This window comes from Sinocyclocheilus anshuiensis, unplaced genomic scaffold (assembly GCF_001515605.1).
Source record: "Sinocyclocheilus anshuiensis isolate Anshui unplaced genomic scaffold, SAMN03320099.WGS_v1.1 scaffold676, whole genome shotgun sequence".
In the NCBI taxonomy this organism is placed as follows: Eukaryota; Metazoa; Chordata; class Actinopteri; order Cypriniformes; family Cyprinidae; genus Sinocyclocheilus; species Sinocyclocheilus anshuiensis.
In genome coordinates, this window is record NW_015558579.1 from 1,512,912 (window position 1) to 1,528,102 (window position 15,191).

Genomic DNA, 15,191 nt, shown 5'->3' on the forward strand with positions numbered 1-15,191 from the left:
TCCGGGAAAGTCAGACCTCGCGTTCGCGGGACAACACTGGCGAAATCTTCCAACTGAACCATAGTTAAGGTTTATCAAAAAAAGTCGCTAGGTTTGTCAGTATGAATATTCTATGGAAAAAAGCCGCTAAAAGTTGCCAAATCTAGAGCTAAAGTCGCGCTCGTGTGTGTGTGTGAGACGCGGGAGCTGATGGCAGGGGGCGGTGGATATTTGTGGCGGTCAATGTGGATATTGTGGTGAGTTCTTCTGTGTCATCACATTCTATTAGTTCTACAGCTTCAGTTTCGGAACTTTCACGCTTAGTAACACATACAGCATACGCTTAGTTCCCTCACCACAGTGCAACAGTGCAAACAGCCTATCAAAAGAGAAACCCCTTTCAAACAGTGTCGCGTTCCGAATGTTGTTTAAGCGACATACAGTATTGCGCTATTTTAAAAATTCATATCATAACAAAAATAAACACTGGTATTTGGTATGAACCGGTATACCGCCCAGCACTACTACATGTTTTATTTAATGTAATTTAAATATAACAGTAATTTACTTTCAAATGCCCCAATTGCTGAAGGGTCTGCACAACTTTTTAGTACAATTTCAAGTTGCATTGTTCAAAATACCTGTAGTAGCACAGCAGTGCATACCTGTTTACATTTAATTAAGGTGGACTAGATTAGACTGTAATACAAATAGTTAAGTGTGCCAGGTGCATACAACATTTATGACAGGTTTTCATGAAAGTGTTGGTCAGTTTGTCTGCTTGACAATCCCATTTTGCACTGCAACAATAAAACTGAAGTGAGATAAACAAACTGAGAAATGTTTCTTTTTAGTTAAAACAGATGTTGTCAAAGTTTTCCTTTGGGGACATAATTTGAAGTTGGAAAAAGGTAATAAATTGCAATATATCGCAGAATATCGCAATATATTTAAAATCGTAATAATATTGTATCGTGACACAAGTATCGTAATAATATCGTATCGTGAGGCCTCTGGTGATTCCCACCCCTAGTGAGGATGCACTACTTGTTTCAAATGCATACAGGTTCTGCAGGTTTCTCAATTTATAGGGGAGTGTAAAGTTAGTACAGGCACTGAGTGTCACCATTAGGTCACATGATCTCTCGAGCCAAAAAAAAGGCTTTTCCTCATGGACTCCTCATACAAATACCAGCATGTGCACCCCACCCTCAGCCCACTGGCCCTCTTGAGGATGCCTAAACATTGACGTACATAAAGTTTCTTTTGTCAATGCCCAAAAGCACAGCTTTTCTTAATTTTGATTTTGCAGTGTCACTGAGTCACTTCTTTTTTTAGAATGGGAGATTGTTAAGAGATTTCATCCTCTTGCAGTAGATGTTGCTTATATGGACTAGTGTTAATTGCTGGGTTTGTTCATTCTTTTACTGCACACAGAGAATTAGCGCAATTAGCAGTCAAATTTAATGAGGGGATCTAAGTGTTTCTGGGCCGCGCTATTTAGTTCACTCTGCTTTTCCTTGTTACATAAACTTCCTTTGAAAAGGACAGCAGCACTCCCTTAAGACGTCCAACGGATGATAATAAAGAAAGGGTGTGTGTACATACAGTGGGTACGGAAAGTATTCAGACCCCCTTAAATTTTTCACTCTGTTATATTGCAGCCATTTGCTAAAATCATTTAAGTTAATTTTTTTTCCTCATTAATGTACACACAGCACCCCATATTGACAGAAAAACACAGAATCGTTGACATTTTTGCAGATTTATTAAAAAAGAAAAACTGAAATATCACATGGTCCTAAGTATTCAGACCCTTTGCTCAGTATTTAGTAGAAGCACCCTTTTGATCTAATACAGCCATGAGTCTTTTTGGGAAAGATGCAACAAGTTTTTCACACCTGGATTTGGGGATCCTCTGCCATTCCTCCTTGCAGATCCTCTCCAGTTCTGTCAGGTTGGATGGTAAACGTTGGTGGACAGCCATTTTTAGGTCTCTCCAGAGATGCTCAATTGGGTTTAAGTCAGGGCTCTGGCTGGGCCATTCAAGAACAGTCACAGAGTTGTTGTGAAGCCACTCCTTCGTTATTTTAGCTGTGTGCTTAGGGTCATTGTCTTGTTGGAAGGTAAACCTTAAAAAAATTAACTTAAATGATTTTAGCAAATGGCTGCAATATAACAAAGAGTGAAAAATTTAAGGGGGTCTGAATACTTTCCGTACCCACTGTATATACTGTTGATCTGTGGGCTAGATAACGTACAGAACAGAAAGAACGGTCCAGTAAAAAGCAAGTCTCAGGTCAGCTGATTCCAGCTCCTCAAAAGGAGTAGGTACATAAGTCAGTGAGTTTTTTTTTTTTTTTGGTCTCGGGTGTCACTTTATGCCTCTAAACCTCCCCTACTCTAAACGTAGGCTGAAAAACAGCTCTTTCTCAATGGTGAGTGAGCTGCAAGGGCTTCATGTACTAAGCTGAATACCTTAGCGGTGCCAGCAAGGCCGGAGTTCAGATAAGACAAGCCATATCCTCAGGGATTTCTTGATTTTCGTGCAACTTCCAGTTAGACACATGGTAGTCAGTTAGACACATGGTAGTAGTGACGTATATTGCATTGCATTTTTCCACAACAAGTCAATGAAGTTTCAGTAGTTTTATTTTCTTTGCTCTCATCATGCTTTGCTTAGAGTTAGCAATGAGGAGAAACAGGAATCGCTCTTACAATAAGGGAAACATGGGTTTAGTGCTCCTCCCAGAATGCTTTTTTCTGACTCAAAGATCATTGTTTTGTTTTTTTTAAATGAGGTTTCGAAATTTGCAGGCATTGTGAAATTGCTAAGAGTGCCACTGTTGTATAGTTATTTTTTTTTAAGTTCCTGGAGAAGTATGAATGCAGTTCAGTAAACCTAACATAGAAGGAACCCGTTCTCTAATCATTAACATACCCACAGGAGAGTCAGGTTATATGGCGGTATTGTCCTGTGCTGGCATGCCATTATGTTATTCACTTGTGACAAATATCTATACATCCTCATGCAGTCTGCTGCTGGTCTGCAGGGCAAGATGTTTCATCCTGGAGCAGAAATGAGGTCGCAGTTGATTCATTAAGATGTTTTTGAAAATAGTCTTGAGCTAACCTCATTTCCTGTACTAATATATCTTATCAGCTCTTAAGCACTCTCTCGTTTCTTTCATGCATATCAATTATGTCTACTGAGCGGAGGAAGGATGCACTCTGTTGAGATTTAGGACTTTTGTTGAACCATTAATTTGACTGTGTTAATCATGTGTGTTGTCAGCAAGAGCCACACAGGCCCTGGAGCCCCCCTGTTGCCCCAACAGGTCCAGGTCGAGGGGCAGCTGAGGTGGATCAGGTGAGTGCCAAGCGGCCCAGAGATGACAGCCTCATGCCATTGGTCATTCCAGTCTCTGTGCCAGTGAAGCAGACTGAATCCTTGTCCCCGGATCACGAACAAGCCTCCCTCTCAGCTAGTTGGCCTTCACGGCCTTTGAGCACCCATGACATGAGCTGCTCCGATTACAAGACTTCTGTGATTGTCACTCGACGACGTTCATTGAGGAACTCTCTGTCTGAGAGCACGGGCCAGGTGAGTTCACAAACTGGCCAATCTTATCAAAACATTAAAGGGGTCATGAACTGCCTTTTGTTATTTTGAACTGATCGCTGAGGACCAATTATAATGTTATCAAGATTTTTACATCAAAAAAACATAATTTAGAAAAATTGGTCATTTTCTGTCCTGTTTTGATCTCCCTAATTTGAATAGGCATGGCGGATTGTAAACTCTGAAGTAAATGCCCACTGCTATGATTGGCTAACAGTTGTGTATGTTTGACAGCCTACATACTTCACAGATGAACACACTGTGATTTAGGTTAAAACACATAAATAAATAATCAGTACATATTAGGGCTTGGCAAAAGTATTTTTTTTTTTCGGTTAATTGTTTTTTTTTTTTAAATGATGTTGATTCGATATCGATTCTCAAAAACCGCGAATCTATCTTTTCCGGTATTTATTTCAGCAAACATTTAACACAAGATCTGATTAACGTGAATCTTATCATTAGTCTTCTCCACTGGATGTCTCCCTCTTATTTACCTTGCGCGATGTTACAACGGAAAGCCTGTCATTCATTCAGTGCTTATCATGGCGGAGATACTGTTGACAAGAACAAAGCAATATGCGTGATTAGCAATGCTCTAGTCTCGCGTAGCCAGACCTTCAGACTGACGGCTGAAGGTCTGGAATCCATGGCAGCTTACATTGGCCTAGGCCCGCCCATGAGGCGGTTTGACCGACATGTCAAACAACCAATCACAGTTCGTTTCGTTCATCGTCACGTTTCGGGGCGTGGAAATGTCGCCACAATAACAGACCGGTGTGTAAAACTCTCGGACGTGTTTTAAAGATTCTATGCTGCGAACTTTAAATTTTTCACATACTTTTGAAAATCCAGCGTTTAGTTGATCATGATAAGCGCTCTTCGTCACAGTTGTAAACACGATGGCTTTCTTCTTTCGTGAGGGGGTTTGGCGGCATGGCATCTTTGTTTCCAGGCGGAACGTTAAAGAACGTGACACACACATCTCCCCGAAATCCTGTATAATTCAACCAATTCGATGACGACTTCGAAACTCCTGAAGTGTGTGCCGTATGCATCAGACGTTTAGCCAACAGTCCGTGGGCGTGACGTCTGAGGCTGAGACTAGCAATGCTCTGGTGAAATGCTATAGTAGTACTATAAATCTGCGGAAGCATTTGACATCACTCATACGGCGCCATGATTTCTGCAATGAATGAATGGTGGATAGCGCAGACGCACTCTTTTGTTTACTACACGCATACAGACGCGCGCGGTGTTTTCAGCCTCTGCCACTGCTGATATGAACACATGGATATAATCTCCAGCTGCTCTGAGAGTCACTTCATTAGCATTTTACCGTTTAAATTGACTACGGTCATATCACATACACAGCAGCTGCAAGCATCTTCACGGCAGCCCGTCAAAATAAAAGTTTGGTTTAATGTAAAGAAACTGTGACCAAACTATTTTACTATTGCGCAGAACTTAAGACTCTATGTAGCAACAATACTACTACTACTACTACTACTATTACTAATAATAATAATTATTAATAAAACTTTATTTTTAAAGGAATAATCACATTTGTTTCCTTTTTAATTTTAACAGTAAACCTGTGTTGTGCAGCACTTTGTTTGCCAAAAAAAATAAGTGTTTAATTTGATTACCAGAAAAATTAAGAAAAACATTTTATAGGGTCCTGTTTTTAGACTAACGGGAAAGTTTTGAGTTCTGAAACTTACAGGATGTTTTAATAGTACAGTGACCTCTTATATGTCAAAAGATCAAGGGAATTTTGGTTTCTCAGTTCATGACCCCTTTAAATATACCTTTGTATACCCATGATCTCTCTCTCTTTCTCCATCTCTCATCTAACCTCCATCTTATCTATTTCATCCCCCTCTGTTAAAAACTAGATTAAAATTCCCCAATAATCCGCAAATTTCTGCCGACCCCCCTGTCCATTCTCTGCACCCTAATCCAACCTTCCCCCACCCCATTTCACTACCACATTCATGAGATCTGACAAGACTCGCCAAGATCATCCAGATTGCATATGGTGTATGTATTTTAGAGGGGCTTCTGCACTACCTGGCTTGCCAACATCTATTTTTTTTTTACAGAATGGTGGAGCAGAGAGCGGAAGTGAAGCTGACGGCAAATCGGCCAAAGCCAAACGACGTCCTCGTCCAGAACCGCTCTTTATACCCCCACCCAAACTTGGAACTTTCATTGCCCCACCAGTCTACTCCACTATCACACCTTACCAGAGCCACTTACGTTCACCTGTCCGATTGGTCGACAACCCCCTCAACATGCCGCCTTACACTCCTCCGCCCATCCTCAGCCCAGTTCGAGAGGGTTCGGGTCTTTACTTTTCCACCTTTCTGTCGGCTGCCGCTGCAGCCGCAGCGAATAATCAGGGGCTGCCCCCACCTGCCACTCCAAAATCTGCCACCCGTAGCCTCCTGCGCTCCAGTGAGTTCCTTTTACTGTCTACAAAGTGCATTAATAAAATTAGTTAAATACAACCTTAAATAGAATTCTGGTTTAGATTAATTGTTTAGAATTGAATGACTTAATGACAACCAAAAACCTAAACTTAAGTACTGTTCCAAAACCTAGTAGGCTGCCTAGCCAGCTACCTTATAAAACAGTGTCCTAACTTTATTACAATTTTATAAGGAACTCCATGTGCATCACACAAGTAACTTGATGAACAGTTGATTCCAATTAAGTTTGACGTTAACAAAAGTTGCTAAGCTAACAACTTGATATTCTTATAACTCAATACTGGATTGAGTTTGAGGACAAATTCTCTGAAAATCTGTCCACTGTCTTATGTTCGTTTTATCTCCTAAGCTCCTCCTAATGCATGCTAGGGCTACCTGATTAGCAAAGGAGACATGCTATGCTGCCTTAGAATTTGCTACCCAAAATATTTAGGAAAATGAAGTAGAATGAGCTGCCTACTGTTTGTAACAGCTTAAAGTGCTGTAAGTAGGCCCCTCATTAGGGTTTGGAACAGACTTAGTATACCTAAGATATATGTCCCAACAAGCCAGGATGCATGTAATTAGACATAATTTATGTGCATATCATGACATATAATAAGAAACGCTGTTTACTTTGCGTCTAAGTAGTCTTTTTGTTTGTATATGTCCAGACAGCATTGATATAACCCCTCCAGTTCTCTCTGCTATGAGTGAGGCTACACCTGTCAGCATTGAGCCGTAAGTACATACGCTATTCAAATAACACCCCCACATATTACGCTTCACAAGTTTCTTTAATTAGCTTACGCTTCTGGCCAAATGATCACTTTCTTTACTTGGTTAACCTTGCCTTTTTTATTTTGCTACTTGCTTACTAGATTTCATTAAGCTGGCTGAAAGTCAGTTGTCAGAATAGCTGTTTCCTCACATTTATTAGACAATACTCAATGGAGCAGCCCAGAAATCACTTTATTTTCTGTACAGAGCTGCAGCTTTACACAGCATAAACGTTGACAGTGTGAAAGCACAATGTGAGCCTGCTGTTGAAGATGCTGCTGCTTCGTTTACACTGCTAATGCATGTGGTGTAAACAGGCCTTACAGTGCTGTTATGTTGCTATTACTTGATTGTAAGTTGTAAACTGTAGACTGCAGATGCAAAATTCATGGTTTTAGCTTGTATGTTAACAGTGGAGCTGGTTGGGGAGCTATTATGTCATGCACAAGTGGATCTGGTAGTGTTTTTAAGGGAAATTACATCTTAGTGGGTTTCTTGGATCATACATGGGTAGGTGGGGGATGGTGGCTGAACAGAGGGAATTATGGGATATCTTCTCTGACTGGTACCAGCTGGTTTATCTAATGGTCAGAACAGTGTTTGGTTGAAATTCTTTCTCTCTTACATACATGGTGAATGGCTTCAGATCCCTTCATTTTGGAGTTGGCCAATGCACCACGAAAGCACATCCTGGAACAAAATAATAAAACACAATCTGTCTTGCCTTATCCCCAGACCTTGGTAGTCAGATACTGGAACATTTGGCTTTGAGAAACATGGGGTGTTAATTTTATGCAAATACCCATGGTCAAAATCTACTCTTGTGAATGCCGGAGTTCTCAAAAAAAGGAGCTGAAAATGAGATGAGCAATAAATTAATTGAAGTGGCAGTCTGAAGCAACTTTACCTGTCCTTAAATGGCTCTGATTAGTGAACCAGACACCTTTTAGAAACAACACAAACTACCTGCGGACTGACCTGAAGTGGAATGCGATTCTTTCTCAGGAATTTCTCATTACATAGGCATGTTTCAGTAGCAGCACTAAGTTGTGCCTCATGTTTAGCTTCCAATACACTTTGAACCACAAATATTCCCCTTTAGCCAACCGTTCTTGTGACCCCTGTCCACAAAGGCTTTTAGAGATGTTTCTCAAATAATGCTCATTAGGTTTTGCACAAACTTCATGTTAGTCTTTTTCTCAAATTGTTAAAGGGATTGTTCACCTAAAAATGAAAATTCTGTCATTAATTACTCACCCTCATGTTGTTCCAAACCCGTAAGACGTTCGTTCATCTTCAGAACACAAATTAAGATGTTTCTGAGGAAATCCAAGAGCTTTCTGACCCTCCATAGACAGCAACGGTTCTATTACGTTGAAGGCCCAGAAAGGTAGTAGGACAATGTTAAAATAGTCCATGTGACATCAGTGATTCAACCATAATTTTATGAAGCTACGAGAATACTTTTTGTGCAAAAAGCAAAAATAACAACTTCATTCAATAATTTATTCTCTTCCGTGTCAGTCTTCGACACGCATTCACGAGAGTACCACGACAAACGTTTTTTTTTTTATCTACATTTTTTATTTTTTAACATTTCTTTGTGCACAAAAAGTATTCTCGTAGTTTCATAAAATTTAAGGTTGGACCATTGATGCCACATGGACTATTTTAAAGATGTCCTTACTACCTTTCTGGACCTTGAACGTGGTAGTTGCATTACTGTCTATGCAACTACCACGTTCAAGGTCCAGAAAGGTATATTAAAGAAAATCAAACCGACGGTGGGGGTCGGTGGGCAAGTGACGTAACCGGAGTTGCGGCTTAACAAGGGTATCACCGTCAGCACCGTCTATCGCGGCAAGCCTAGTCGAGAACCGTTCATCCAATCGACTTCATGCGTGGCGGGTGTGTTGCTGCGGACCCAAGGGAGTGCAGTGTCGCATTTTGGTGCAATATGGACACGCGACACGTTCAGAATTAATAAACTTTTAATAACCTACAGAACAGCGCGAGCCGGAAGCGGCGCGCCTCACGCGGGCAGGGCTTATATGCGCCGAGAACAGACACTGCATATGATACAAAACACACAGGTCTGTTAAGAGCAATACTTTCAATATAGACAAAATAATAATTAGGCTGGGCTACTGTACGTTTTTTTTTATGACTGCCGTATTCGCAAGTATTTTCCAAGCAAATTAAGTGCACGTTTTTATCATGTGTAAAATTACTGATTAACATGGTGGATAAAAGCAGCTCATTTTTTTACACCAATAATATACTATAGGCGTACTACTTACAGAACTTTTACAGATTTTTCAAACTTGATGTGCTGTTGTGGTAGGCCAGTTTCAAATCGGTCAATTTAAAGTGCTCCCACACAGCTGAGGTCTTCGGCATTTTTGTCTTCTCTTCCAGATGAACTGAATCATGATGTTCATGACATTCACTTATGGGCGATTCATATTCAAGCGCGAATGAGAACCGTTTCTCAGGGGATGCCAGGTGTTAAAAAAAAAAAAAAGAATATTCAAATCTCAAAATTGAAAATCGATTGCCAACCCACCGAACAAATATTAGAATAATCGAATATTCTGGTCCAGCCCTAGCTGTCCAGCCCTAAAACTAGCATTTTTCAAAATATCTTCTTTTGTGTTCAACATAAGAAATAAACTTATACAAGTTTGGAACGACTTGAGAGTGAGTAAATGATAACAAAATGCTAATTTTTAGGTGAACTATTCCTTTATTGACAGAATTTTAATTAAAAAAATGTTTAAATCTCTTTTAGCTAATAATATAGTAAATTAAAAAATATATATTTGATTTAAAAAGTATCAACATACAAGTATTTAAAATTATAAAAATGCAGAATATAAACATTTTCGCTGGTGGTCTGATGTTTTTGGACTACACTATTTTAAAAATTGTATTCATTTAGTTTGGATTGCTACAGCAGCCTGTTTATGTTCACTCTCTCTTGCAGTCGGATAAACATTGGATTGCGGTATCAGGCGGAGGTCCCAGAGCTGAGAGAGCGCTCGGCAGCGCAGCACGACCTACACAAGGCTGTACTGGTGTGGGCGCCACTGCCTGACCTGGAGGCCAACACTGAGCAACAGCAAAGAGGTTTACAACTTACACAATACCACATTAGCGTCTCTTTTTTTATTTCATTAAATTGAATGAAAGGAAATTGCAGGAATATGTTCTGCAATTTTGCCTTATTTAAATGAAATCTGCATGACCATATGTTTAAATCTGTGTTTTCCTGGACCTTCTGTGTGTCCCTGCAGTGGATAACCTCATGCACTTGGTGTGCTCGAGTGCGTTGCATGGAGGAGGGACCAATCAGGAACTGGCCATGCACTGCCTGTATGAATGCAAGGGTGACGTCATGGTGAGTGTATGCAGTAGCACACTGACATATTTTAAGTGCACTTCCTGCTGTATTGTGTACCAATCAAACCTGTTTACGCCCGACTGCTCCTTTTCTTAAACTGCTGATCACTGAGAGTGATAGATGGAGGGTTTGTCATATGAGTAGACTATATCTGAATCAACAGTTTTTTTTTTGAGTCATTTAAGGATTTCTGGTGACATCTGTGACGGGAGATATCAGTTTAGGGATCATCTTTCTGACTTAAAATGAAATTATGTGGAATTATGTATTGCAGAGCCTGAAAAAACGAAGTGTTGTTGTGACTACTGTGTGTAAACGCATTACGCGCACATGGAAAGCGTGTATGTAAATGAAATGGTCTGCAGTTTTTCTTTCAACAGCATTTTACACGGCAGCATGCATATGAAAAGCACAGGGCCCTATGAAAAATGTAATTTTTTCCCAAATTCTTTTTTTTTTTTTTTTTTTTTTTTAAAATTTTTTTTTTTTTTTCAAAATTCTGTTTTATCCATTTTCAATTTTCTGCTTTCCCTTTTTTCCGTTTTCATTTTTCTAGACTGTTTTAATGGTTAAATTAAGTTGTATTAATCAAAAAACATGCCTAATTAATTGAAATCATGAAACGTGCACAATTAAACAGCGATTTATTACAAGTTTAACATTTTTAAGGCCCTATGAAATACTTTTTTTTTTTTTCTCTCAAATTTAGTTTTATTTTAACCAAATTCTGTGGTTTCCATTAAAGGGGTGGTTCAGTGTTTTTTTCCTAGGCTTGATTGTGTTTATGGGGTGCAGTCTAACATGTGTTAATGCATCGTTTTTTTTTAAAACGCATGATTTTTCACATAATTCACCTTTATTCCACACCGCTCTGTCCCTTCTATGAGAAACGCGCTGATCAATTTCCTGCTTTTATGAAGCCCCTCCCTCAGAAATAGGCGACGGGCTCTGATTGATTAGCAGTGTGTTGTGATTGGCTAAACCGCCTCTAGTGCGCATCTAAACGTCCCGCCCCTCTCCTCGGCGCATGTGCTCCGGTTGTATTGTAAACAAAGGCGTCGTTAATATCACTTATCAGTTTGAGCCCGGTTGAGAAGCAGAGGATATTATTGAAGAAGATCCTGCAGAACCTGTGCAAGCACGGCTTTTAATGGTAGGCCTATGTTTTTTGTTTGTTGTTGTCTCATACTTTTAGATATGCTGTTATTTGTAAATGCTACTGCAATTTCTTGATTTAATTTTAATGGTTTCATCAAGTTTTAATAGTCAAAAGCATCTAAAAAACCTTTTCCCCCTTTTTTCAGAAATACTTTGTGTATTTTATTTTTCTGGTAAATATTCCTTAAAAATAATGTTTTAATAATAATTTTATTAGTAGTAGTTCTGTCACAGTTTCTTCAAGTTAGACCAAACTTTTATATTGATGGTTTGCTTTAAAGACCTTTAAGTTTTACGTTTGTATATTTAGATGAAAATAGGAAAATTTCAGGAAAAAATAAAAATTCATTGTAAATATTGGTAATAATTCACAAGTTCAGTTTATTAGCTACTGCATTATGAATCAAGAATTAACAATGAATAACAATTCTTGCAGCATTTGTTAATCTAAGTGAATGCTAATTTATGAATATACAATTGTTCATTGTTAATTCATGTTCATCCATAATACATTGTCTAATGATAATTTATACACAAATACTACCTACCCTAAATGAACAATTGCTGTAATACTTTATGTATTAATTTATTTAGAATTAAAAGTGCTAAACTAAATTCTCTCTAAGACTGCTGTAATGTACAGTACAATGGAATATTTTTAATCAAGGTCCTTTTAAATTAAAATGTGTAGTGTTTTTTCCCCCCAAAACAAATCTTTCCAAAGCAACTATATCCAACTATATATACCTTAGGGACTAGGGATGCACGATATTATCGGACCGATATCCGAATCGGCCCATAATGGCTTTAAATTTACATTTTGGCATCAGCCCGATTTGAAGAATTATGCCGATATGTCTTGCCGATAAGAGGAATAGGTTAACTCACATGTGCTCAGGGTGTGCTAGCGATTAGATCACGTCAGCAGTGTGACTCATTTTTGAAGCAAAGTTTTGCCTGAATGGTGATTGGATTCATTGCTTTGGATAGCTGCATTTAAACTGAGAATGCATGTACAGAATGATGCATTTGGTGTGTGATAAGAGTAAATGTAATAGCATGTGCAGCGGCAGCCTCCCCCGGGTCCTAATGCCCATTCGGTAAGGAGTTGTAATTCCGTTGGGGGTGCTGTTGGCCTACTTTTAATGAAATGAAAGTAAAATACACAAATAACATTTAGACTGTGTTTCTGATTAAACAAAGCAGTAATTGATGTCATAAAATCATGAGTATGTTTTGATTTAAAGGTCAGAAGCTATAGCTTACATGAATAAAAAAATCACAAACATGACACTTGTAAATTAAATAATTTTATATATACTGATTTATTAATTAATGTGTAATATGTTATATTTTTTAAACAAATTATGAGCTCTAAAATATTTTAAGAACTTTTATAACTCTTTTGCTTTAGACCATCTACAAATGTTAAATCTTAAAATAAAATGTTAAGGTTACTACTGCATCTTTCTGAAAATTTTTTTTCTTTATAGTTAGTTTATTTATAGTTATTTTCAAAGCTTCAATGTACTGTCATTATAAAACTACTTCATTATTGTTTATTTAATTCTAACATATAAGTTCTTGTTAAAAACTAACCAAAATTAAAAATAATTTGCTTATAATTTCCACACAGGAGAGACTTGGTGTTGTTTCCAAACAAAAGGAAATATATATCGGTATTGGTATCGGCCAAAAAGAGTTGAAAAATATCAGCATATCGGATATCGGCAAAAATCCAATATCGTGCATCCCTATTAGGGACCATAACTAGTAATTATGACTCTTGTGTAAGTACTGTACATTGTAAAATGCATCTTTTCATGCAAAATGCCACTTTTTTCCTTAAATTAAATAATATAATATCGATAAATACTATTTATTTCGATTCACTTGATAATTGTCATTTTTCTAAACAGCATATCATGTAATTGAATCAGTTTTTTTATCAGTTGGCAGACATAGTTTATTTATTTATGATTATTTATAACTGATTGCAATCCTGGTGAAACCAGTGTGGCCTGCTAATTGATTACCCCTGTTTTATGGAAACACAAATGGTGCATGTGTTTTGATATGATTCTTTTCAACGTTCGCTCAGCTGAGCCAGCAGCTTCAACAACACAAAAGCCAGCCGCTTACTGCTGAGCTGTCACTCCGCCGCCATAGCAACCACCTGTCAATCACAGGCTCATGTCCAGAACGACACACTGAAGATGACTAAATCATGTGCGTTGTGCTTCTGAGCCAATTACACTGCAAAATAAAAAGCTATTTGTTGCTTTGTGGTTCGTATCACATGTGAAGCACTTCTGCAGAACCTGAAAGTCAGCTAGACTCTCTGTGAAGTCTCTGGGAGGTTTGTGGTGTTTATTGAGTGTCAGTGATAAGAGAGATGCACTGACAATTGGTTTCACGTTGTTGCTTTCAATAGTTTTATCTTGTTGCATCTTATGTTTTGTAATTGCAAGTTGTTTGTTGCTTTGTGTTTCATGCAAATGAGTAATTGTGTTGACCACTAGCTAACATGGTCTTGATGTAGATTTTACAATACTAAATAATGTAGAAACTTAATTTGCTGTAAAGTTGTATAGTTGTAAGATTTGTATAGTTAAAAGCGCTATACAAATAAACTTGAATTGAATTTAAACACATTAATAGGAATGCCAGACGGGTTCAGCAGCAAAACTAAATCCCCAACAGATTGGCCCTGTGATGAGGTCTGTCATGTTATGTGTTTTGAGTTATAAAAATGATAAAAAAATGTTTTTTATAACTTTGAATTAGAGTTTGAGTTAGAATAGTTTGTAAGAGCATGAGTATAAAAGCATCGAGTCTGTAAAAGCCGACTAGATGCATTTCCTGCTTGGTGTTGTGACATTTAATGTCTCCGACAACCTCTATAGTCCAAATGTTATTAAAGGATTAGTTCACTTCCAGAATATACATTTCCTGATAATTTACTCACCCCCATGTCATCCAAGATGTTCATGTCTTTCTTTCTTCAGTTGAAAAGAAATTAAGGTTTTTGAGGAAAACATTCCAGGATTTTTCTTCACACTGGAAAGTTCACGCGTGACGTGGGCTAAGTACCGACCCAGTGTTTACAAAGCAAACGTGCAAAGAAAGGCAACTGCCCTTTACAAAAAAATTTAAAACGATGTTGGGCGATTTTGGAGTTGGAGGAAAAAATGAGATGGAGTTTTTCGTCCTACCCTACCTTTTTGAACCGGAGTACACAGACAAAGAACTAGCGACATGTGACCTTTCCAGAGTGATTATGTAATGCGTGAAGTCATGGATGCGTATCGCACAGCTAGTGCAAGATGACTATTTGTGGTTATAAGTAGTGCTGGGCGGTATACCGGTTCATACCGAATACCGGTGTTTATTTTTGTTATGATATGAATTTTTTAAATACCGCAATACAATTTAGCAATTTAGTATGTCGCTTAAACAACGTTCGGAACGCGACACTGTTTGAAAGGGGTCCATTTTCTCTGTTGCACTGTGGTGAGGGAACAGTTGTATGTGTTACTAAGCTTGAAAGTTCCGAAACTGAAGCTGTAGAACTAATAGAACGTGATGACACAGAAGAACTCATCCACAATATCCACATTGACCGCCACAAATATCCACCGCCCCCTGCCATCAGCTCCCGCGTCTCTCACACACGAGCGCGACTTTAGCACTAGATTGAGCAACTTTCAGACCCTTTTAGCGGCTTTTTTCCATAGAATATTCATACTGACAAACCTAGCGACTTTTTTGTATA

General features: G+C 38.4%; 1 protein-coding gene across 4 annotated transcripts in view; it reads left to right on the forward strand.

The window, feature by feature from the left end:
• The window catches only part of mideasb (mitotic deacetylase associated SANT domain protein b), a 48,189-nt gene that overhangs the window by 13,280 nt on the left and 19,718 nt on the right, over positions 1 to 15,191 (forward strand). For all 4 annotated transcript variants that reach the window (XR_001633087.1, XM_016475435.1, XM_016475434.1 and 1 more), the window contains exons 3-7: positions 3,275 to 3,583; positions 5,707 to 6,061; positions 6,750 to 6,816; positions 9,842 to 9,984; positions 10,152 to 10,255. Coding sequence is in view for 3 of the 4 variants with exons in the window: in XM_016475435.1 (XP_016330921.1) it covers positions 3,275 to 3,583; positions 5,707 to 6,061; positions 6,750 to 6,816; positions 9,842 to 9,984; positions 10,152 to 10,255 (978 nt within the window). In the remaining variant the exon portion in view is untranslated. The remainder of the gene's footprint in view (positions 1 to 3,274; positions 3,584 to 5,706; positions 6,062 to 6,749; positions 6,817 to 9,841; positions 9,985 to 10,151; positions 10,256 to 15,191) is intronic.